At 37.6% G+C, this 26,993-nt stretch overlaps 1 protein-coding gene across 3 annotated transcripts in view; it reads left to right on the forward strand.

Annotated features, from left to right (window-relative positions):
* Positions 1–26,993, forward strand: part of CFAP299 (cilia and flagella associated protein 299) — a 604,615-nt gene that overhangs the window by 8,026 nt on the left and 569,596 nt on the right. For all 3 annotated transcript variants that reach the window (XM_049630714.1, XM_049630712.1, XM_049630713.1), the window contains exon 2: positions 4,774–4,904. In XM_049630714.1, coding sequence (XP_049486671.1) covers positions 4,774–4,904 — 131 coding nt within the window. The remainder of the gene's footprint in view (positions 1–4,773; positions 4,905–26,993) is intronic.

A 26,993-nucleotide genomic window follows, 5' to 3' on the forward strand; every position in this document is an offset into this window, starting at 1 on the left:
ACACAAAAGTGAAGGGAGCCTCAGTACTCTGGGGACAATGTCAAGGGTGGCCATAAACCAAGCCACCCTCCCTCCCTTCCTCCATTCCTTTCTTCCTCCCTCCCTCACTGCCTACCCCCCTTCCTCTCTCCCCTCCTTCCCTTCCCTTCCCTTCCCTTCCCTTCCCTTCCTTTTCTTTCTTCCTCCTCCCCTCCCTTCCTCCTTCTCTTCTCTTCCCTACCTTTTCTTTCCTTTCTTTTTCCTCCTTCCTGTCCTCCTTCCTTCCTTCCTTTCTTGGGTGAGAAACACCTCGGCACCCCAGACGCCGCCTTCCCCTTGTTCCAGACTCACCTGTTCAGAGTCTGGCTCTTGCCACCTAACACCAAATCCCAGTCTTCATCTACCTCTCACCCCACTAGAGGAACAGTATAAGAGGTGCTTTGCCTCAGGGGCACAGCCAGGCTGGGGGTGGCAGTGGGCTCTGGCCCAAGACTGGGGACAGTACAGCCCCAAGGCTCTTACGGTAGTGAATTGTGCATGCCAGGCCACACATCTGTAGCCTTCTAGGAACAGATAGGACCCTGAGCAGTATTGTGGGCTTCTGGGGTGGAACCCTGCCGTCCCAGTCCAACTCTGCCAAGGTCCAAGGCCACAGCATCAGCTGGAAGGCACCATTCCATTGTACGTCCTCGGGACCAGGTGTCCCTCCCAGCAGCTGAGAGATGTCTAAAATTTGTTCCAGGAGAATAGTCATCCAGTGAGAAGTCTTGCACAGACTTAATTGCTGCCCTCTGCTTTGCCACAAGTTGTTCTGCAGTTCATGTATAGTAAGGAAGCCTTCTCCGTAAGGGCAAGCCATCTCTGGATTCTGTTTTGCACTACGCCTCCTCATAGCTAGCTCTCTCCAAACGGCTAATATCCAGAAGTAAAGACTTATGATCACATGAGAAAAGAACATTGACAATTAATAAAGGATCACTGCCTTGGGGCACCTGGGTGGCTCAGTTGGTTAAGCATCTGACTTCGGCTCAGGTTATGACTTCATGGTTGGTAAGTTCGAGTCAGCGGGCTCTGCATAGACACTACAGAGTCTGCTTGGGCTTCTCTCTCTCTCCCTCTCTCTCCCTCTGTCTCCCTCTCTCTCTCCCTGCCCCTCCCCCACTCATTCTTTATCTCTCTCAATATAAATAAACTTAAAAAAATATTGCTGTATTTATATACTTGGATTATCATGGCTAATCATGTATTTTTACTAAGATGAACTGTTATAGTCAAAACCATTAGAGTTTATAAAACATTATCATCTTTTTGCCCTTCCAAATAAATGTAAGTGGAATCCCAGAGGAATCAGAGGGAAGTAGGGGATAAACTATATTTGAAAAAAATAATGGCTAAAAGTTTCCAAATTTTGTGAAAAGTATAAATCCATAGAGCCAAGGAAGATGATGCGTTCCAAGTGGAATAAACACAGAGAAACCAATCCAAGGACTATCTTAATTGTTGAAAACCAGTGGTAAAGAGATCTTAAAGGAATTTAAAATGAAGGGATACATTATGTAAAAGAAAATACCTCTCAGAGGTAATACAAGGCTTGGGACAATGGGATGACATCTTTAAAGTGTTGAAAAGTCAGAAGTCAACCTGGAACACTAATCCAGCAAAAATCTCTTTCAAAAATGAAGGTGAAATATATTTTTTTCAGTCAAACAATAGCCAAGATAATTTGTTAGCAGACCCACACTACAGAAAATGTCAAAGTTTTTTAGGTAGAAGGAAAATCATATCAGTACGAAAGTTGGATCTACATAAAGGAACGAAAAGCACCAGAAATGCTTAATATGTGAATAAGTAAAAATATTTTAGTATTTTGTCTCTTTAAAGATAATTTCTTTAAAGATAATTGACCATTTAAAGTGGACAGATGGGGGCGTCTGGGTGGTGGCTCAGTCGGTTGAGCATCAGACTGTCTCAGGTCATGATTTCACGGTTTGTGGGTTCGAGCCCTGTGTGGGGCTCTGTGCTGACAGCTCAGTCTGGAACCTGCTTCAGATTCTGTGTTTCCTTCTCTCTGCTCCTCCCCCACTCACACTGTCTCTCTCTTTCTCAAAAATAAATAAACATTTAAAAAATAAAAAAAATAAAGTGGACAGATGACTTATGATTCTACTAGTGGTAATGGTTGGTGAGGCAACCAACTTGAGCTCTCTCCTTATTTTCTCAGTAGGTCTTGTTTCTTGTTACAATAAAAATTAACATAGATGAGTGTAGAACTACCCAGATCATTTTGTGTGGCCCAGGTAAGGCACACAGAAATGCACAATTCACTCCAATATATGAAATTAATACAACAACTTTTTAATGGTCTTTATTATGTAAAATACTGTGTTGATCACAAGCCATTGATATTCTTCTGGAAAACCCCCACAGTCTCACAGAGTTTACCTGAGAATTCTTCCCATATGCCCACATTTAGTAATAGATTTACGCAAACTTATACTCAAGTCATCTCTTTTGTAAATCACATCTAAAATCATTGTTTTTTTTTTTTTTGTTTCTATTAAATATTAATTCCACTAGGTGGAGTCATTTGCTTAGTTTTTGTGGTTCACACTAAAGAGCTTAAAAATAACACGTACAATAAGCAGGGAAACAAGTCAGAAAAAAGACAAATAACCCTCCCAAGATCTGGTGCTTTGGGCTATATTAGCTTGGCAGATGTATCTTCATTACTACACAGAGTTCACTACAGTTGACCTTGGAACAGCAAAAAGGTTAGAGGCACCAAACTCCGTGCAGTCGAAAATCTGTATATAACTTTTGAGTCCCCCAAAACGTTACCAATAGCCTACTGTTGACTGGAAGCCTTACTGAGAACATAAACAGTCGAACAGAGAACTTAAACATACATACACACGTACATATTTTGTATGTCATATGTATCATATGCTTTATTTTTCCAATCAAGTAAGTTAGAGAAAAGAATGTCAAGAACAGCAGAGAAGAGAAAATACACTTACAGTATGGTATGTATCCAAACCATAAGTTTACCTCAACTGTTTCCAAGATGAATTGTCTGTTGGTACCTACATCACTATTGTCTTACAGGATACAGAACACTGTCGATGTATGTGTTACTAACACCAGACATGACAAATGAGAAGATAGTGTACAGTCTGTAAGTGTTGATACATTTTAGCTTTTTGCAATAGATTTGTGTATGTTTTATGGTAGTAAATGATAAAAATAGACCAGTATGTCGCTATATTTTATGCATTTATGACACATGTAACTTTTTCTTGATTCTTTCATTATTTCTAGTCTACATGATTCATTTGTGAATTTTTTCAAATTATTGCACATCTCCAAAGAATTTTCCAATATATTTATTGAAAAAAATATGTGTATAAGTGAACCTGCACAGTTCATCCTTTGTTGTTTGAGGGCCAACTTTATTTGCTTTTAATGTTTAGCAAAGGACAGTAGCAAGTTTTCTAGGTTGGTAGTGTCTAAATTTTTTCTTCCCAATAGTTGGAACTTTAAAACAGCCCCTGAGGGGTGAACAGATTATTAACCAGGCATCTTAAGTTTTCTCATTTAATCCTGTCAGATGGTTCTTTCATTCAACAGTGATGTATTCAATAAGTGTCTGTTACAAAAAGATACATACATATCTATCTATCTATCTATCTATCTATGCTATTTTCACTATAGTTCAGCTATGTCACATTTAACTAAGATGATATAAGGAACATTTTTTTTAAATTTTCAATGTTTTTATTTATTTTTGAGAGAGAGAGAGAGAGAGACAGAGTAAGTGGGAGAGGGGCAGAGAGAGAGAGAGGGAGACACAGAATCCAGAGCAGGCTCCAGACTCTGAGCTATCAGCACAGAGCCCGACATGGTGCTCGAACTCATGAACCCTGAGATCATATCCCAAGCTGAAGTCAGATGCTCAACCGACTGAGCCACCCAGGTGCCCCGATATAAAGAACATTATTAATGTATACATATTGAAATGTAATACTTTAGTCCTTATATCAGCAACCTAATGTAAGATGACACCTCTTCAGATAATAGGGAAATAATATTTATTTGTTTTTGAAAACGCTATGCAAGTGACACAAATGTGTGGAGCGTTTCTTCAAGTAGCTGTAATATAAAAGGCCTAAAGGATTGTGGGGAAACTTTTTTCAGCATGAAGCTTTTTTGTTGCCATCTTCTTGGGTTTCTACTTTTCTGTTTTTATTGGTACCAACATTATATGGAAACAATATCTTTCCAGTTAAATAGGAAATTCATCTGCTCTTTATTTTGTATTTGAAGTTTTAATGCTCTGTGTCATCAGTTCATTGACCTCAAGGAAGGAAGTCTCTGAAATGTTGAACTTTATGAGAGCAACCCAATTCTCTTTTTGTGCAATTGGTTTTTAAAAAAGTCTTTCTTGTATGAGTACTATTGTCTCCAGTTTTATTGTTTTAAAGATACTCTATTAATTACCTACAGCTGCTCTTGTAAATGGATTAAAAACACAACAGACTTTTGTCCTCCAATCCCTTAGAGAAAATCTAGTGACTGATGTTATTTCCTTTTTTTTTTTCCTCTTCATCTTACATCTGTGGGAAAAGGATGACAAATAAGATGTTTATGAAAGTATTGTTAGAAAGGATTCTGAGTTTTCATATCTAATATGTCTCATTTTAAAATAATTCTGATTTTTTCCTTTATTCAGCATATATCAAATAAAATAAGATGTCTAATTCGTGCACAAATCTTACAACTGATTTTTCTCTTTAGGATGAAGGCTTGGCTCGCCAGTTGGTGGAGCTAGGCTACCGGGGGACCGGAGAGGTGGTGAAAAGGGAAGATTTTGAAGCAAGGAAGGCAGCTATAGAGACTGCAAGGCTGGCTGAAAGAACTCAGAAAAAGTAAGTGTCTGTGTTTCCAACCTGGGTTTTATATTATATTGTAGAGTCTCTGTAAAAGCCCAATCTCGCTGGCATTGTTGTCATTTAGGAACACGGGCCGGAGCGGGTAGAACTTAGAATATCCTCAGCATGTGCTCTGCAGACCAGGGACTGAAGGAACTGTGACATGCTTGCAGGAAGCCACATGCAGTTTTGAGCTACTAACTTAAGAAATAGAAGTCCCCTTCAGCTCAGGTCACGATCTCGCGGTCTGTGAGTTCGACCCCCGCGTCGGGCTCTGGGCTGACAGCTCAGAGCCTGGAGCCTGTTTCAGATTCTGTGTCTCCCTCTCTCTCTGACCTTCCCCCATTCATGCTCTGTCTCTCTCTGTCTCAAAAATGAATAAACATTAAAAAAAAATTAAAAAAAATAGAAGTCCCAAAATACAGTAATTATACTGAAAGTCTTGTTAGAAAGTAAGGCAGTGTTATAGACTTTATGTATTTATATAGTAAAGAATATGAGTGACTTTTGTCTTAGGATTCTTTGTACTTTTGAGACCTTTACATCTTTGGCATCATTTATGTTCTTACATTTTTGTGAACGTTTATTCATTCAACTTTATTAATGGTCTCTGGCTTTTGTTAATGTGACTAATATATAGTTACATAAAATAGGAATCTCATTAAGTATATTAAACATATTATAAAAGAGATGTACACCTAAAGTGAACTATATCAACTGATGAGCTAATTTGAAAGATGTGACAAAGCAGGACACCTGGGTGCCTCAGTTGGTTAAGCGTTCGACTCGATTTTGGCGCAGGTCATGATCTCAGGGTCATGAGATTGAGTCCCATGTGGGCCTCTGTGCTGGGTGTGGAGCCTGCTTAAGATTCTCTCTCTCTCTCTCTCTCTCTCTCTCTCTCCCTCTCTCTCCTCTGCGCACATGCACACAAGTTCTCTCTCTCTCAAAAAAAGAAATAAAAAAAAAAGATGTGACAAAGCAATTATCTATTTACCTTTTAAAACTGAATGCTAATGTTGTAAATGTTGGAGAGGACAATTACTTAGGAATTGGTGTATTATTCTTAATTTTAAACTACCCCAAAATTATGAGTAGAAATTTCTCATGTGTTTATTATAGCACATAACATTTGGGAGTGGAACATGAACTAGTTCCAGGAGTGTGCGATTTTAATTGATTGTTCTAGTAGTTACTGTGTTTCATTACCATAGAACATTGGGATTTAGTATTTCGACATTTGGTAATGTACTAGTTATCTGATGCTGCCATAACACGTTACTACAAGCTTAGTGGCTTAAAACAACACAAATGTTTTTATTCATAGCGTTCTGTGGGTCAGAAGTCAAGAGTACAGTGGCTCAGCTGGGTTCTCTGGTCAGTACATCACACGGTTGAAATCCTGGTGTTTGCTGGACTGAGCCCTCTTCTGGAGGCTCTGAAGATGAATCTGCTTCCAGACGCATTCAGGTTGTTGGCCAAATTCAGTTCCTTGTGACTGTGGAACCCTGAGACCCCCATTTCTTTGTCAGCTGTCATTCTGGGGGCTGGTCTTTTGGGGGCTGGGCTGTGGGGTCCTACAGGCTGCCCACATTCCTCCTTATGCTTTCTGTGTGGTCCCCTTCCAGCAAGAGGAGGTCAAGATTCTCTTGCCCTTCAAATCTCTCTGAGTTCTCCTTCTGCAGCATCTTTCCTTATTCCAACCAGAGAAAGATCTCTCCTTTTAGGGGCTTATGTGGTCACACTGGGTTCATCTAGATTATCCTGATAATGTTCCTGTTTTAGGGTCTATAACCTTCATTACATCTGCAAAGTCCGTTTTTCCATGTAATGTAACATGTTCACAGTCTTTAGGAATTAGGGCATGGGCATCCTGGGAGGTGGGCATTCTGTTTACCACAGGTGATTTACATAAAAGTTTGATAATTTATTCAACATAGTTATGCACGACTTCTATTCTTAAAAATTTGAAATGATGCCAAGTATATGTGTACAATGTGATGTGTCTTTATATAGACTATCAGGGGAGTCTTCTCTTTCTGTATCAGTAAATGTTTATCAGAAGCAAAAGTGGACAGAGTTTTGTGAGATTTTATAAGGAATTAAAATATATTCATCTTTTATTAGAGGTGTGCCCTATTTCATAGTAAGAAGAGTGGGCCACGGTTAAAGTGCAAGTGTACATGTCCATTTTGTGTTTGAGGATCAAAGTGAGTATTTACTCCATGCAATAGTCTCTTTAACTGGCCAGAACTGGAAGTCATCAGGCTGCTTAAGTACCCACCATGGGAGGCTAATCCCCACCCAGTGTTGCTAGAATCCCAAGGCCTTTCATCTGCAAATCTTCTCTGAGTGATTTTCTAATGAGATGGGCCCCATATGTTGCCTCTTGCCCCATCTGGGAGTCACTTTGCTCCTTTCCCTCCCAGGTCTATTGTAGTGTTCTTGACAGCAGGGCCAGCAGAGGGTGACCTAGAGCCAAATATGCCCTGGGCCGAGATTTGATGGAGAATCACTTTGAAAAATACACATGAACATCTGCCCATCTGCCAATTGGTGCCAACATGGAAACGCTTGATTCTACTATCAGATTACCTTATATTAACTTATCTAATGTGCAGGTGAGGAGTCCCACGTAGATCCCAATCCTCTGGTCTGGTAATCCTAGAGCACCCATGGTGGGGTACCTGGGTGGCTCAGTTGGTTGAGTGTCCTACTCTTGATTTCAGTTCAGGTCATGATCTTGGGGTCATGGGGTCATGCTGTCAGTGTGGAGCCTAATTGGGATTCTATTTCCTCTCTCTCTGTCCCTCTCCCTCACTTACACGCTTTCTCTCAAAACAAAACAAAAAAACAAGTGATGGCACCTAAAAGTAAGTTATTTACTTTGATTAGTTTCAGAGGGGGAGTCTAGAGAGAAGAAAGTTAGATATTGGAGGGAGCACTGTGATGAAGGGGTATTTTGATAAGGATTTCTCCAAAAGAGGGCATAAAGTGAAAAAAAATTATTCTGGGCTTTTGATTTACTCATTCACTTTATAAATACTCATAACACAACTATATTGCATTAGGCACTGTGCTAAATGCTGGGGATATGATAGAACATAGGACAATCCCTGCCCTTAAGAAATTTGAGCACTAGATAAATGAGAGATGATTACATCGCTGGTGGGACTGTGAAACAGAAAACAGTTTGGGGGCTCTTTAAAATGTTATGCACACAGTTACCATATGACCCAGCGATTCCTTTCCTAGGCATCTCTCCAAGGGGATTGAAAACCTAGGTCCACTTAAAAATTTGTTCACCAATGTTCATAGCAGCATTAGTCATAGTCACCATAAAGTGGAAATAATCCTGGGGCGCCTGGGTGGCTCAGGTGGTTAAGCGTCCAACTTCAGCTCAGGTCATGATCTCACAGTTTATGTGTTCGAGTCCCGCGTTGGGCTCTGTGCTAACAGCTTGGAGCCTGGAGTCTGCTTTGGATTCTGTGTCTCCTCCTCTCTCTGCTTCTCCCCCATTCATGCATGCTCTGTCTCTCAAAAATAAATAGAAGTTACAAAAAAAAATTTAAAAAAAAGTGGAAATAATCCGAATGTCCATCACCTGATCAATGGGTAAAAAAAAAAAAAATAAATAAATAAAATTGGCATATAGATACAATGGGATATTATTCAGCCATAAAAAGGAGTGAAGTACATATTGTTACATGCTACAACAGAGATAAACCTTGAAGACATCAGGCTAAGTGAAAGAAGTGAGAAAAAAAGACTATATACTGTGTAGTTCCATTTACATAAAGTGTCCAAAGTAGGTAATTGCATAAAATGCATAGACAGAGGGACACTTGTAGTTGCCAAGGGCTGGAAGGAAGGGTGAATGGGAAATGACTACTAATAGGTATGCGTTTTCTTTTTGGGTTGATAAAATGTTCCAGACTTAGATACTGGAGATGATTGCACAGCTTTGTAAATGCACTAAAGACATTGAATTGTACACCTTAAAAGTTTGAATTTTATGGCATGTGAATTATGGCTCAATAAAAACAAAGAGGACAGAAAATAATGCATTCCGTCAGAGGTGCTGTGGTGACACCCTGAAGTGGCATTAAGTCAAGATTTGGTGGATGGGAAGAACAGGGCAAGCTCTTCTGAAGGCATGACGGCGAACTTCACTCTTAAAGGATAAGTAGGAATTAACCAGGCAAAGAAGTATGTGGAGATGGACACATCCTGTGACAAACTCAATCTGGTGACAAACTCCCGTTCTTCACAAATCTTTCTCTCTGCCTCTTTGTCTTAACATGCATCTGTTCTCTTGCTGAGACTTTTCCCCCTAAAGCCCTGCCAGCTAGAGGCCACTTGTTTCTACACTTTCTGGGGTGGTGTGTAGTGAGTGCGTTTTGCATTCTCCCTAGTTCCCACAATCTTTGCTTCAAAACCATCTCTGCTTTATTATCATGTAAACATCATCTCTCATCTGTCCTGCACTGAGATTCATGGCAGCTGGTAGAGTGGCCACAAGGCAGAGGCTTTAAATGTTGTGAAGAAGGAATGGGTATAGTTTAGTTGGTGAACTTTTTGTCGAGACTGAATGTTCTGCTCTCCAGAGTGTGGCCATGGTATATTAATGAGGCATTCCCATCATAAGTTCTGGAGAATTTCCATTTGTAGTGAGAAGTTCAGTTTATTTATTTTTTATTGAAATAAATGTCTATTTTGAGACAGAGAGTGCACATGGGCGTGCACAAGTGGGGAAAGGACAGAGGGGAGAGAGAGAGAGGGAGAGAGAGAATATCCCCAGGAGGCTCCTCACTGGCAGCACAGAGCCTGACATGGGGCTTGACCTCACTAACCATGGGATCATGACCTGAGCCGAAATCAAGAGTTGGACACTTCACCGGCTGAGCCACCCAGGTGCCCAGAGAAGGTCATTTTATTTCCGCAGGTGATGGAGAGATGGACCTTAACTGTTTGCAACACAGGTTGAGTATTGGGTTCTTGGGGTATATTTAGTAGATTAAGGCACTGTTATTCCCATTCCTTTTAGCAGGTCAACATTTGTTACAGGCTCTTTACATTCACCCTGGCCCTCAGAGGAGAGCCACTGAATCTCTTTTTTAGTGAGTTTGGTTCTATTCTGACCAGTGTATTTCTGATGACTTTGGTGACTGAATCCTTCCATGGACCATAATCCTTTGATGTATCTTCTGGCCTCAGATAATATGTCTATTCTAGCATGCTCACTTTCCTGAGCCTTTAACCTTTCCTCAGAATTCTCTATGCAATGTAGGCATTTCAGCCATAGTGTAGGTCATTGCTTGTTTCTAGTTTTTTTTGGAGCCAGTGAGTTTGCGCCATTTTCTGGGATCCTTGTCAAAATGCTATGTCCTGTGGTCTGAGAGAGTGCCACAAGTCAACAAATGCGGATATATTCAGTTTTATTTCTGGCTTTTCTGGTCTAGATTCCTCTCCCCAGTCCTGCTTGTATGTGCTATCAAGGTCTTGTGGCTCCTTTCAGGTAATTCCCCTTTCCTCTCTTATCAGACCTGACATGTCCCTGGCTGTGACCTAATCTTTATAGACCTGGTGACCAGAAGTAGAATCGGAGACACTTCCTGAGGTAGACACACGTTGTTCCATGGGAGAAAGACCTCTGTATTTTCCTTTTACTTTGCTGCTGCTGGTGGTAGGAGTGTGATAGCTCTTAATGGAGAGGTTGAGATCACTTCTTCAGGCTCAGAAGAGGTCTGGGGAGGTTGGAATCTTCAGGAACCTCTACTCAGTTGTTCGCATCCCATGTGTCAGAATCCTGGGTTTCTCAATCAGAACTCAGATTTTCGTGTAACAGACCTGCCCCTGCTAAGTGTCCAACTGTCTTTGGACTTTAGCCATTGTGACTATCAAATCCCCTGCTTGATTCATCTTCTGCTTGCCCCCTGCCTGAGGTGAGGACTTCTTTGTAAGCTAGCAAAGAAACTCTGTGGCTTTTTTATTTTGTTACAGTCGTTGGTTAATTGCCCTCCACTTTGCATTATCAACCTTTAGGGCATCGATGCAATTCAGCAACAAGTATTTGTGTAATTGCATTGTTGTCATGTTTATCATTCCCCATACATGTCAGATACCTGAATCATCCCATTGGCTAGGGCATTCCACTTTAATTATACAGCATCCCAGTTTTCCACATGTGAATGAACTTTTTAACAGTTGGATCACTACCTTGTGCTGGGGTTGTCTGAAAATACCTCCAGGGCTGTGGACCTCATTGTTAAAGGGCTCATGGTGAGAGATACGGTCCCCATACCCCATCTCACTGCCTGCTTCCTCAGGCTATTCCAGGTAAAGTCTGACAGAGACTTATCTTTGTAGGAAGCAGGCCCAAAGATGGAGTTAAGAATTCAAAAGGTTAACTGGGAGGTAATAAAAAGAAAAGGTGGAAGCAAGATTAGACCAGAGAAGTGTTAGACCTTAATGCTCACCTGGCAGAGACTCTGTCACATCAGTGGAATGTTTGCCTAGAAGATCACCTGTTAGAGAGGTCCCACATTTGGTGGAGACTGTTTGATCTTCGAACCATTATCTGTGGAGGCCACCCTGAGAACAGCATGACATCTGCTTATTTGTTGAGGCTAACCAAAAAAATTAACTGGAAGCAATCAGCTATCCATATTTCTTGAATTCCTTTCAGGAAGCAAGTCCTTTAATTTTACAATTCATTTGTGAAAGTTGGATGTATTGCTGTTTTTACATTTTTTTCATGTAATGAGTTGTGACAAACATATACAGTAGTGAGACTCTCATGACAGTCTTCATCACCCCCAAAAGTTTCCTCATACCCCTTTGTATTTATGCTCTCCTCCCAGTCCCTGACAGCTGCTCATCTGATTTCTATCCTTAGAGTTTTGCCTTTTCCAGAATGTCATATCAAATAGAATCATATAGTATATATGTATAGTATATACATATACATATAGTATAGCCATTTTTTTTCACTAAGGTTTTTGAGACCATGGAGTTGCATGTATGTTTCTTTTTGTTTATTAATAAGTAGTATTCTGTTTTATGGATGGACAACAATATGTGTATCCATCCATTCTCCAGTGATGGATAGTTGGTTGTTTCTAGTTTTAGGCTTTTCTGACAAACCTGCTGTAAATATTCACAAATAGGTCTTTGTAAGAACACATATTTCCATTTATCTTAGGTAAGTGCCCAAGAGTGGAATGGCTGATTCATATGGCAGGTGTCTATTTAATTTTATAAGAAACTTTCAAACTACTTTCCAAAGTATTTTATGTTCCCACTAGCAATGTCTGAGAGCTCCACTTGTCCCACTTCTTTGATAACACACGTGGTATTGTCAGTTTAATAAGTAGTGGGTGTAATGGTTTCTGATTACAGTTTTGCAGTATTGTTCCTTACTAAGAGTGTTGCGCATCTTTCCATGTGCTCCTTTGCCGTACATATCTCTTCTTTGGTGAAATGTCTTCTTATTATTGATTATAATTGCTCTTTATATATTCTGGTTATAAGTTCTTTGGCAAATATACATTTTGTAAATGCTTTCTTTTATCTTTTTGTGCATATTTTTTCCTTAATGGTATTTTGCAAACAGTAGAAGATTTTAATTTTGATTAAGTGCAACTTACCATTTTTTTAATCATTCAGTTTTATTTTATATGCCCCGAAGAATTATTTGCATATTATAAGGTCATAAATATTTTCCTTTTTTTATTCTAGGACTCTTAGAATTTTAGGTGTTACCTTTAGGTATATAATTCATTGTGATTTTTTTTTTTTGGTATGTTTTGCAAGGTAAGAGTCAAAGATTTTTGTTTGTTTTGTTTTTAAATTTGGATTTCCAGTTGTCAGCAGTATTTGTTGAAAGGCTATCCTTTCTCCATTGGATTTTGAAGACACCTTTGCCAATAATCAACTGACTGTATGTATGGGTCTATTTCTAATGGATTTTCTATCCTATTCCATGGACCTATATATATCCATCATTGTGCAAATAACACATTATCATGTTGCATCAGGTAATAAGAGTCCTCCGATCTTGTTCTTTTTTGTTTTTCTTTAGAGAGAGAGAGAGAGAGAGAGAAAATGTGAGCAGAGGGAGAGGGGCAGAAGGAGAGAGAGAGAGAGTGAGAGAGAGAGAGAGAGAGAAAGGGAGAGGGAGAGAAAGAATATATCTCAAGCAAGCCCCACACTCACCATGGAGCCCAATGCAGGGTTCAATCCCATGACGTTGGGATCATGACCTAAGCCAGAATCAAGAGTCAGACGCTCAATGGACTGAGTCACCCAGGCGCCCCTCTGGTTCTTCTTTTTAAAACTTGTTTTGAGGGGTGCCTGGGTGGCTCATTTGTTCAGTGTCTGAGTTCAGCTCAAGTCATTATCTCGTGGTTCATGAGTTCGAGCCCCGTGTCAGGCTCTCTGCTATCAGTACAGAGCCTGCTTCAGATCCTCTGCCTGCCTCTCTCTCACTCTCTCTCTCAAAAATAAATAAAAATATTCAAAAAAAACCACACTTGTTTTGAATTCTAGGTCCTTTGGGTTTCCATGTAAAGTTTAGAATAATCTTGTCAAATTGTGCAAATAGGCCAACCAATATATTATCTGAATCTGTAGATTAATTTGGGGAGAATAATATGTTAACATACTGGGTTTTCTGACATATGAACACTGTATAACTTCCATTTATTCAGATCTTGGTTATTTCTCTCTGAAGTATTCTGTAGTTTTCTATGTATAAATCTTGTACATGTTTTATTAGATTTAATCCTTCGAATTTCATCTTTGTCATGCTATTTTAAATGGTATTGTCTTTTAAATGTTAGTTTCCAATTGGCTATATATAACATATAAAAGTGAAATGGATTTTCTGTAGTGACCTTGTGTCATAACTTTCTTCAACTTACTACTTCTAGTAGCGTTTTTTTGTGTGTGTGATTTTGTTTGTAGAAGAACATCAATAAAAACTTTTACTTCTCTTTTTGTATGCTTTTTTTCCCTCTCCTTCATGTACTATGTAAAGGCTGGAAGATAATGCTTAATAAAAGTAGAAAGAATAGACATCTTTGCTTTTTCCCCAACCCTAAGAAACATTTTCTCTTTCATTATTGACTATTATGTTAGCTACAGGTTTTTTGTAGATGATATTTATTAGGGTGAAGAAATTCTACTTCTACTTTGCTAAGAGGGTTTTTTTTTATGATAAACGAAAGTCAGTTTTTTTTCAAGTGATGTTTTTCTATTTATTGAAATGATATTATGGCTTTCACTTTTAGTCTGTTGCTAAAGTCAATTACACTGATTAATTTTATGGTTTAATTACCCTTGCATTTCTGGGTTAAACTTACCTTCCTTATGGCATGTATGTATTGTTGGATTCTACTTGCCAATAGGATGTTTGCTTCCATTTTTGTGAAGGATGATTGTCTTCAGTTTTTTTTTTTTCTCCCCTTGTAAATGTGTTTTCTTCATTTTGTATTGAGGTAGTTTTGGTCCCATAAAGTGCCTTGGGAAGTTTTACTTATCTTTCAAATATTCTGGAAATAATATGTAGAGTTGATATTATTTCTTCCTTAATTGTTTGATAGCAGTTACCAGTGAAACCTAGCCCTGACATTTTCTTTATGAGAAGCCTGTTAACTACAAATTTAATTTCTTGTAGATGGTAGGGAAGTTCTGGTTACTTATTTCTTTTGGAGTAAGATTTTGTAGTTTGTATTTTTCATGTAAATTTTTCACTACATTTGTGTATCAGACATACAGGCACAAAAATTTCACATTTTTTATATCATTTTTGTTATATCATTTTAATATATGTAGAATCTGTAAGGATGTTCCCTCTTTCATTCCTCATGTTAGTAAGTTGATCCTAATTTAACTATAAGGAAATTTACTAATTTTTTCAAAGAATTAGCTTTTGAACTTGAATGATTTTCTCTAGTATTTTTCTCTTTGCTATTTCATTGGTTTCTGCTCTGTATTACCTCAGATTGCATTCGGTTTAGTTTTTTTCTTTTTCTCGGGTCTTAGGTGGAATCTTAGATATTGATGTTAGGCCTTTCTTCTTTTCTAATGTAAAGTTTAATGCTATATATTTTCCTCTTGTTACTATTTCAGCTACATTTCAACAATTTTGATGTTTGTTTTGATTTTCATACAATTCGAAAGATTTTAAAATTTCCTTTGCGACCCAGTTATTTTGAATTTGTTTAACTTCCAAATATTATAGCTTTTCTAAGTATCTTTTTTTTTTCCTAAGTTTATTTATTCATTTTGAGAGAGAGAGAGCACATGCGTGCAAGCAGGGCACAGACAGAGAGAGAGGGAGAGAGAGAATCCCAAACAGGCTCCATGCTGTCAATGCAGAGCCCAAAGTGGGGCTCAGTCTCACAAACCTTGAGATCATGACCTGACCCCAAATCAAGAGTCAGACGCTTAACCACCTGAGCTACTCAGGCGCCCCTCTAATATCTTTTTGATATTGATTTCTAGTTAAATTCTATTATAAAAGGAGAGCATATATTCTGTATGGTTTTATTCTTTTAAAATGTACTGAGATATGTTATTTTGCCCCCAGAATATGGGTTATGTCAGTGACTGTTCCAGGTTCGCTTGAAAACATTTTGCTGTTGTAGGTGGAAAATTCTACAAAAGACAGTTAGGTCAATTTGCTTGATTGTGTTTTCAGGCTTTCTGTATTCTTACTGATTTTCTGTCTACTTGCTCTTTCAATTAATTAGAAATGAGTGTTGCCAACTCCAAGTATAATAATGGATTTTTCTGTATATTTTTTCAGTTTTATCTGTTTTTGCTTTATGTGTTTTGATGCATACACTTCATGATTTCTATGTTTTCTTGACATAAAAGTCAAGAAATGACTCCTATAGCATTTCTTTTTTACTATTCTTTGTATCCCTGATAGTAATTCCTTTATCTGAAGTTTGCATCTTCTGATAGAGTTACTTGCGTTTTTAAATAGTATTTGCATGGTATATTTTTCTACTTTTACTTTTAACTTACCAATATTTATATATTTAAGATGGATTTCTTATGGACAGCATATATTTGAATCTTGCTTTTTTAAACCCAGTCTTCAAGCACTGCCTTTAATTGGTATATTTGGGTGATTTATGTTTTCATAATTATATATATGTTTTAAATCTATCATCTTGCTGTTTCTGTGTCAGATTTTTACCTTTTCCTGCCTTCCTTTAAATATAGTTTTCAAAAATGATTCCATTTAACCTCACACTTGACTTATTTATACCTCTTCAAGCTTTCTTTTTTTAGTGATTGCTCGTTTAAAAATTAGTGTTTGCTGGAGTTGGTAACATTCAGCTTTAGCTTTTAATAGTCTACATTCAAATAACATTATGACTCCTTTACATAGTGTGAAAGATCTTTGCCCGGGTTCCATTCATTCTTCGCATGTATGTTCTATTTTTGCCATACGTTTTTACTTCTAAGTGTGTTGCAAATTCTATAGTACATTGTTGATAAGACTGTGATCTTTTTAAGTGATTCAAAATGAAATATATGCTTTTTTTAATGTTTATTTCAGAGAGAGAGAGAGAGAGTGCGAGTGTCTAAGAGTGAGAGCATAAGCAGGGGAGGGGCAGAGAGAGGGGGAGACACAGAATCCAAAGCAGGCTCCAGGCTCTGAGCTGTCAGCACAGAGCCTGATGCAGGGCTTGAACTCAGACTGCAAGATCATGACCTGAACGAAATTCTGCTGCTTAACCAACTGAGCTACCCAGGTACCCCTGAAATACATTCTTTTACATTTATCCTCATGTGATCATTTTTGGTACTTTTCATTTCTTTGTGTGCATCAGAACTTCTATTTGAGAGGGAAGTTTTAACTTGATAACTTCTTTTAAGCTTCCTTATTGTACAGGTCTGCTAGCAGTGAATTTTCCTCCCCTATCATTTGTTGAGAAAAGTATTTTTCCTTTGCTTTTGGAAGACATTTGTTGCTGGGGATAGAGTTCAGTTTTCAGATTCACATGCGGTGTGTCAGCAATCTCTGCACATCTGTGCCCGGGGGGTCAGGTTCACTTTCTCTCTCCCATGCTCTTGCTCTTTTTCTAGCAGCAGTGCATCTCTGTGTCTGCCATATGACTGAAATTTAACATTTAATAGTCTGTTGGCTTAGCTTTCGTTCTGACAGTTACCGTTTTCTGCATTATGAGCTTGATCAAGTGATCATTGTCAATGCTTTCACCTAAAAGATGGATCATGGGGCACCTGGGTGGCTCAGTCGGTTAAGGATCCAACTTTGGCTCAGGACAAGATCTCATGGTTCATGAGTTCAAGCTCCCCACCCCATCAGGCTCTGTGCTGACAGCTCAGAGCCTGGAGCCTGCTTCAGATTCTGTGTCTCCCTCTCTCTCTCCTCTCTCATCTCTCTCTCTCTCTCTCAAAAGTAAATAAACATTAAAAAATAAAAAATAAATAAAAAAGATGGATCATTTCTATCTCTTAGATTTGTAAGGAGTAAGTACTGTAAGTGATACCTTGTTACTTTATGCACATAAAGTACAGTGTAATTAATTATAGTATATTACTAATTATAAGAGCACTATCTTCCAATTTCTCATTAAATTCCTATATCCAATTACATAACCATGAATACTGTCAGAAATTCTTCTTAAATTCTTTTTGTTTATTTTTATGAGATAATTGACTTTGCTTCAAGTTTTATTAGAATTACAATTGTAGAATTATAATTCTTCTGAATAAATGCTTGTATGGAACTTGTTATTGAGAAACCATTTCAAATGCAACATTTTCCTAATATGTACGGCAAAAATAATGGATAGAGCTCTTCTCTCATGTAATTAAGGTGTGACTAAATCAAAAGATTATTTCACAGACATTCGCTGAGACTACAAATTATGTGATATCAATAAATGCTCACTATCAATTAGTTGGATATTTTACTTATTGTTTAAAAATATTTTTTTAATATTTATTTTATTTTTAAGAGAGGGAGAGACAGAGTGTGAGCAGGGAGGGGCAGAGAGAGAGGGAGACACAGAATCCGTAGCAGGCTTCAGGCTCTAAGCTGTCAGCACAGAGCCTGTCACATGGCTTGAACTCATGGACCGTGAGATCATGACCTCAGCCGAAGTTAGATGCTTAACTGACTGAGCCACTCAGGTGCCCCAGTTAGTTGGATATTTTAAATCACTGAGACCTACACACTGAATTTTTCCTCTCTCATCCCCTCACCCTCTCTCCCTCTTTTTTCATTCTCTTCCTCCTCCAACAAGCAAGTAATTATAGATGTTGTTGATCTTTTCAAGAAACATCATAGCTATCTATTTATCTATCAACAAATGTATATTACTACTTTTTTGGTGAATACACATATGAACATATTCATAAGTGCAATTAATTTTAACTCAGGGAGTAAACAGACCCATTGCTTAGATGAACTGATTATTTTTGTATTTGACGTACTGTCACCATTGCCACATTTAGTTATAGATCTTAGCCTCTTTGAGCTTAAAATAAACCTAAATAGAGTCACAGAGAAAACCATGTAGACAAAATGCAATACTGATGATAGATCAGCTAATGATAAATTAAAAAGCAAGTAAAATTGTCATGTTTAAAAAAGTCATAGCCCTTTTCTTCAGAGTATTATTTAGATTCTGTTTTTGTGGTTGTTCTTAATTTAGCTATTGGCTTAAATTTTGTTAATGCATTCAGTAGTCATTCATAATCCCTTTGTAAATAGTTTTAAGGTTCTCTTCTCAGATTGAGTGTATTTGCTTGAGCTCTGCAGATGCCTTTAACAGCAGTTTGGGATTTCTTGAAATGTTCCCTTCCTTTGACTTTTATTACCTTATAACTACCATTTTTCTTCTGTGTTTGCTATTGTCTGCTATCTCTGCAGTCAGTCTCTGCTTCCTTCTTTTCACCACCTTGGATCTCTCCCCAAGGACAGTTCTTTGGTATTTTCACCTCACTTGTATTTCACTATTTTTCATCTCAACCACCTTTAGGTTTTCAGTTATCCTGAGTCAGATCTGCAGTCCTGATTTCTCTTCGGGGATTTTAGCTCCATATCTGTCCTTTAATATTATGTTGTCAAACCAATAATAAAATAAAATAAAAAAAAAAAAAGACCCTCCCATTCTTGTTCTCTTACAGGTCTGCCTGCTCCCCATACACAAATACCATTTTTTTTTTAATCTAGAAGCTTTACATTTTAAGTCTACTTGATAAGCAATTTTAAAAAGCAGTTAACAATGGATACTGGTTGACTCTTGTTTATACTTGCTCCCACATTCATACATTTGCCCCTCCTTTTGTACATTGCTAATTCAGTTTTTCTTTAGATTGACTTGGTGTATTGCAATGTCTCACCACATTGCTCAACTTCAGTTTTCCTCATTTTCTATTACTGTGTTGCCACATCATGCTTCTGTGAAACGGCTTTCACAACATCTTCTCATCCCTACCCTTTTACATTCCTTTATCTATCAGCTATCTAAATCTGCATTCCTACAAAAAGAATTTGAGGTGGTTTGCATGGGAAATATGAATCTCTTGGCAATAAGATTTTGAAAGGTGGAGAGAATAAAATATGAACGTTGAAAAAATGCAATGAAGCTGAGGTTGAGGTTAGGGCCTGAAACGTATGCTAGATTTGGGAAGATAATTCCAAGAGGAAAATATTTACATTATATAATTCCACCTGGAACAACAGAACCATTGACCATAAATGTAGATATTCCTGGTTCTAAGAGGTGTAGGGGAGGCAGAATTTTCCTTGATCCTCTTAGGGTCCCTGGGTGGGTCTGAAAATTAAGCTGATAAACACAGATTAACAGGAGAAAAGATTAAAATTTATTTAATATGTTTTATGTGACACAGGAGCCTTCGAGAGGGAAGAAAGACCCAAAGAAGCACACTGGAATATTTTGTGCTAGGTCTGACAAAAAATGGATGGTAGTGGAGGAAAGTGATAGGTTATGGAGTATGAGCTAATTGTAGTAAACTGGGGGATACTTAGTGAGGCTTGTTTGTTGGGGGATTCTTTGTGGCAGTCCTTTGCCTTCAGAGAAAACTATGCTCCTTTCCTTTGGGTATCGGGAGGGCGCCTCTAACATGAGGGTTTTATGACCGCTTCAAGGAAGAAGAATGAGGAGGGAGGAGGTCAGAGTGACCTTCCACTTCTGCCTAAAATTTTCAGAATGCCAAGGTGCTGTATTTTGGGGTAGTGTGTCCTGAGCCCCATCAGAGCTGAGCTGCTTTTACCCTCTAAGGAGTTACATAATGGCAACCTAGGATGACAGAGTGAACCATGTCACCATCAACGTTTTATAGTTGTAATAATACCAAGTTTTACAGGAAAAAGCGATTCATTCTTGCCCCAAAGGATCAGTAGGAATTCTTATCCCTTACATTTCTTAAAATCCTACTAAATTACCTGATTTTACCTACCAGAAATTTTCTTTTATTACTACTTATAAGCAAATATGCTGAGCAATTGTCTTAACTTAATGTTAGTCATCAGAAATGTTGCTGTTTTTATTTCTCTTTATCCAAATTTTTCTGTTTTTCCTGGTTTTCTTTTCCTCATTAGAATTCAAGAAGACATAGATTCTCAAAAATTGACATTGTTCTTGTGCTGCTTTGGATATCCAATTGAGGCTGATCTGCTGAGACATTCAGTAGATATGGTGGGAGATTAGGAAGGTTTTCATAGTATTGTTAGGCTATTAAGGCTCAAGAGACGTTGACTCTGCTTGACTTTGACTTTTATTAAAAATGTCTTACCTAGCTAGCACTCTTTTCCTCCCAGGAATTGTTTTCTGTTTTTTACGTATTCCCTTACTCATTACTTATAATCTCCCTACCTCAAGTAAACACATACACACACACACACACACACACACACACACACGCACACGCACACACGCACACACACACACCCCAAACACATCAATCTGTTCTCCTACCTGCTTACTCATTTTTTCTACTAACCAGAGGACCAGGACACTTAACTCAGAATATAAAAGGTGCCTTCTAGACATAGGCATAGGGGCCTATATTCTTTTTTTTTTTTTTAAGAGAGAGAGAGAGAGAGAGGGGGACAAGGAAGGGGGGGGCGGGGGGGGGGGGGTGGAGAAAGAGAGAGAGAGAGAGAAGTGGGGCTCATCTGAAGCTTGTGTTTTTACCCAAAGCAGGGCACTGGCTCACCCAAAGTGGGGCTCGAGCACACTTAAAGCAGGACTCATGCTCACCAGAAGCAGGGCTCATGCTCACCCCATGTGGGGATCAAACTCACCAACTGTGCCAAAGTCAGATGCTTAATGACTGAACCATCCAGGCGCCCTATATATTCTATTTTTATGGTGAAGATTATTTTTAGGATTCACAGCAAAATTATTCAGTAGATTCTATATTACTCGTAAGTATTCTAATGATGTTGATATTAGAAAATCACTCTGTATAAAGACTGGCATTAAACTAGCAATGTTTCATTCACAATCTATGAATGAAACTGTCAGGTGTTACTATTGGTGCCTCAGAACTCATTTTGTCTGCATATTTGACTACTGTGATTGCTTGGGTGCTGGAGTGAACTTGAAAGAAATGCACTGGCTGTGGTACCCATCTCAAGAGATGAGAGGAAAAATACCTATCTAGTAGTCAATCAGGACAAAAGTTTCATACATGGTTTAGGAGATGTGAATAGAGGGAGGGAAGGAAATTGTTCAGAAAAAATTAGCACATGAGTCCAGAACATTGAAAGTATTTGTTTCAGAAAGCAAAGTTGATGTCAAGTCTCTTACTCCCTTTTTAATTTAAGGACCTCAGGAACATAGAATTGATTTGATTGTGCTTCTCATTTCATAGCACACTATTACCATGAGTCCCTGCTAGGCTCCTCTTTAGTGAAAAAAAATTTAAATGTTTTCCTTCTACAACTCCCATTTTTAATCACATTTCTCTTCCTCCTCACATATGTTGGGGAGGAAGAATTTCCTCTATCCTTCAAGGTCCTTCTAGCTGGACTAAGAACCAAATTGACCTGAGACAGATTAATAGCAGTAAATCAGATTTGATAATGTGTGTATGGGGAATCCACAAAAACATGGAAATTCTAGACAGTGAGGCAACATGATGCTTATATGAGCTAAGGAGGGGGGGAGGGGCCTGAGGACCCAAAGGGGAGAAAGACTGTTGCAGGAAGGTGAACAGAGATGTTTGGAAAACAAAGGTTGCCCTATTATGCAGACAATTTTCTTAAAGAGGAATCTCTTCTAATAGCTGTCTTCCTGGTAAAGCAGACAGTTGAGGTAAAGAGTTTTTTCCTTGAATCTGCTGGGTTGGGATTGTTTAACTCAAAATAATGTTCATACCAAAGTGGCCCATTTTGGGGTGGCCTACATTTGGTCCCTGTACACACCTATCCTAGAATATGTATTTCCCTTGCTTTCTTCCTTTAGTACATTTATTTAAATATATACTTTTTAGTAAAATGTTTAAATTTTTACAGTAATGTGAATTGTACTTTATATACTATATTTCTTATAATTTGTTACTAGATTGTTTAGGACAGTAGGGCTTCAATGTAGGTAGTCATATCATTTGCAAATAATATTATATTGACTTTCTTCCAATCACTTGCTTAATTTCTTCTTTTTTATTGTACTTATAATGTACTTCAGTACACGGGTGAATGGAACTGTTGATAGTGGGCTTTTTCCTTTTGTTCCTGGTTTTAAAGGGATAGTGTCTGCTGTTTTTCTTTTTATAGTGGTGTGCAGGCATGTGTGTGTGTGTGTGTGTGTGTGTGTGTGTGTGTGTGTGTGTTTGACATGGAAGGTTCCCTTCTATAAGCAGTTAATGGAGATAGATGATCATATGGTATTTTCCCTTTATTAAAGTAGTACAAAGTATTTGAGGAATATTCTAATACTAAACTATTTTTGCATTCCTGGGATGAACTCAACTTGGTCATGTGTATCATTTTTATTATTCATTGTTGGATTCAGCTAGATGACAAAGTATCTGGATTGTTTCTTGGATTTTTCTACCAATATCATCTGCTAATCACTTTTACCTGGTATCATTGCAAAACAAACAGCTCTTCTGTTCAGGGCTTCACCTTCTAACCAGCTCCCTGTCCCACTACCCTGCTTCACCTCTGGGGTTAAATAAATCTTTTATAAGCCCCTTTAAAGAGTCTAAGGATTTATTAAAACACACTCAATTATCATATCTATGGTCCTACACTCAGGGAACTAAAAAACAGAACAATCCTTACCTTACTAGACCTATAGGCCAAGCAAGAGTGGGCAAAAACCAGAGCAAAAACTCAATGGTATATGATGGAGGAAGGATAAGTGTAATGCAGTTTGGTTTTAGCTGTGAGAGGGTAGCAGGGATGACTGGAATGATAAGGCTTTGGCAGAAAATGGTTATTGGAGGACAAAGGCTTGTTTTCGTCACTGAGAGATCAAGATCTATTGCCTGGGTAACTCATATTCTGGTACTACATTGACTAACTCAGTTAAAGCATTTTTAATTTATGCCTCCATTGTTTAATTGATAATATAAATAGCTAACATTATTGAACACATACTAAAATTCAGAGAGTTAGTACTAAAATAATTTTATTAGTATTTATTTAGTTTTTAAAGTGATTTCATGAATGATAAAATTGAGGCACAAAGAAATGTGCTAGAACTTAGCTGAAGAGTAAAATCCAGGCAGAGTGGCTCCCAGCCTACAGTGATTTTCTACTTTAACAATATATTATCAGGGATTTAAATCAGATTTAATTTTTTTTTCTGAGGATCATGCCTTAAGTGAGAATCTTATAGTTTATGTTTAATGAATCTTATTACAAATTAACAGAGAAGACATCTTACAAAAGAAATGGAGTGATTTAAATAAACCTGTGGGATGTAGTTTTTTTTTTTTTTGCCATTTTTACCAAGTTGAATGAAGATTTAAAAGTAAATTCAGTCCTATCAAACTTCATTTTTATCAAGTCATTGGTTTAGTACTGTAGTAATAATTACTGTTAACAATCTATAACTTCCTTTAACTCCTGGTTACTGTATTCATTACAATCAGTGAACATGGAAATGGTATATGATATAGCCTGGAAAAAAACGTTTATGTTCTACATACACACAGGTTTATGTGCATGCTCGCACACACGTCCTGGCATGCATGCACAGGCACACACACACACACACAACACACACACAACACACACACACACACAAACACACACGCAACTCTTTCTCTTTCCCTTCTCTTCCTTTCCCTCTCTTTTTTTAATGTGTTTAGAGCCACTACGAGAGGAAAATAAGTAAATACAGCAGTAGATATTTGCCAAGATAATACATTTTGCTCTCAATTTTTTAAGCATATTCAATTATTAATTTGCTTAGTTGCCAAGTTATTTTTCTTGTTTGTTTTAATTTTTATTTAATGGGAAATGTCTTTAAAATATAATCAGAAAACCATGTGTTTGATCTAAGAGGAGGATGTCACAAGCCCACCACAATGGTCCTTTGCTCCATTTGGAGTTAGAGATGTCCATTTATCAGTACTCAGTAATCAGTGAATACTATGGATAGGTGTCAGGGCTTGAGTAAACAGGATTTCTTCCAGTTTCTCATGAGAAAAAGTTCACTACATCATAACATCAAATACCCCTCTTTGCCTCAAACCTGTTTTCAAGGTAATTGTAAACACCCACTGAGAAAATAAAATGTGTTTTATAGATGTAATGTTTCATGTCTATAACATTTAGATAATGAGGTCTAAAAATTTGTACTATGAGTTTTATTAGCATCAGTATTAATTTTAGAGATGGGTAATATGCAGTAAGTTCTTTCTAATGTATATACTAGTAGGATTATCCAAATCAAAGTGATTACAAATGATCTGTTTAGTATGATTCCCCTTTTTAATTTAAATGTTGAAACAGTTTCCAGATGTGAGCTCATTTCTTGACTTGGCATAACTTATCCATTCTAAAAAAACAGATTTTCTTTTAAACCGGAGGGATTTGTTCATTTGTTTGTTTTTGCCATAAGATTACAGGAATGCATGGCACATCCTTGAAATTAATTATCATCATAGAATTACTTGATTTTAAAAATTAAAATTTCGTGTTTTTTTGAGTAATGCTTACTTTTTCATTTTGTCCTTTACTTACTTTATATATTCTCTTTATGTCCATATGTTGATATATATATTTAGATATGTAAACTTTGATGGGAGTGAATAGTTTGACAGTAGACTGATCTGAGTGTATTTTGTGTATAATATAATAATAATTAGTATCATTATAACTATCATTTGCTGCTGTGTGTCAGGCACTGTAGAGCATTTTGTATGTTTTAAGTTGTTCAATCTTCCAGATAGAAAAACTTTGAGTATAGAGTTTACATACAAGTTTAAGCAACCAGTAAGTGACAGGAGTAGAATGAGAGCCCTAGCAGTGTGGTGGTAAGAGCCTGGATTCTTATCCCTGCACTCTGTCGCCTCATATAATGAAATATGGCATTAATGCCATATCTTCAGAACGTAGCCTCCTCCTTGTACATTATTCTGTGTGTTCTCAATCGTGTAAGTCATAAGACCAAACCAATTTTAAAGTGACATTATAAGCACTAAGACTTTGGAAAAGAAGTCACAAAATGCAGGTTTATCCTTATCGGAAACGGAGTAGCTTGCATTCACTCTAGGTAGCAAATTGGGCAATAGAGCTTTTTGATGACTAACATTCATGTCCTTAATATGTTTACTTTAACACAGTATTAAATCAGTTTTGAAAAGCTGCAGGTGTGTTTGGGTAGCTTTTCTCTCTAGGTAGTGTATTGGTAACATTAGCAAAAATGTTTTTGCACCTGGATTTGGACAATGATAACAAACTTTCTCAGCCTAAGAATAATTTGGACTCTTAAATTTTTTTCTGTAATTTTATAATATTCTATTTCTAAATAGTTTTGGAAAAGCCCACAGCAGTAAATAAAATTTGTTTATGTAGGTGCAACAAAACATTTCCTTTCGGTGAGGATCGTTGTTTATAACAAGCAAGCACAAGGGCCAGAGGTGATGATTTGTGGAGTCCAGGGCTGTTATGAAAAGGTTTAAAATGATTCTGCTGTTTTTAATCCTTTTCCTTTTTTCCAAGAAATATTTTTCTAAAAATAGTTCTGATTTTTTCTCCTTTGTGAACGTGAAGCTTGTTCCTGACATAGACTTTGCACTGGTTGTTCTCTTTGCGAAAGCCTTCTGTCTAGTTGATCATTGCGTGGCTGGCTCCTTTTTGTCATTCAGCTCTCAGTCCATATGTCACCTCTCAGTAGAAGTCTCCTCAGACTGTCTATCTAAATCAGCCACCCAGTTACTTACTACAGCATTGCTTATTTTATTTTTCTCTGAGCTCTTACACCTAATGTTTTTGTATTGATTGATTAATATATGCAATCTTTCTCCTCAGCTACAGGGAAGCTCCCTATGAGCAGGGATCTTTATTCTCTTGTTCAAATCATCTTGACCAATGTCTTGACAAATCACAATACATAGTCCATAATACATCGGGCCTGGTTCACTGTTGATGGGAATGTAAATCGGTACAGATATTATATGATTCAGTAATCCTACTACTGGATATCTACCCAAAGAAAATAAAAATACTAATTTGAAAAGCTGTATGCATCTCTGTTCTTATTGTAGCATTATTTACAATAGCGAAGGTATAACAGCAACCTAACTGTCCATCAGGGGATGAATGGATAAGGAAGATATGTGTGTGTGTGTGTGTGTGTGTGTGTGTGTGTGTGTGTGTACACACACAATGGAATATTACTTAACAATACAAAGATGAAATCTTGTCATTTATGACAAAATGGTTGGACCTGGAGGGTATTATGCTAAGTGAAATAAGTCAGACTGAGAAAGACAAATGCCATATGATTTCACTTATGTGGAATTTGAAAAAACAAATGAATTAATAAACAAGCAGAATCAGAGCTATCAATACAGAGAGAAAACTGATGGTTGCCAGAGGGGATGTGA

The sequence above is a fragment of the Panthera uncia genome, chromosome B1 (assembly GCF_023721935.1).
Source record: "Panthera uncia isolate 11264 chromosome B1, Puncia_PCG_1.0, whole genome shotgun sequence".
NCBI lineage: Eukaryota > Metazoa > Chordata > Mammalia > Carnivora > Felidae > Panthera > Panthera uncia.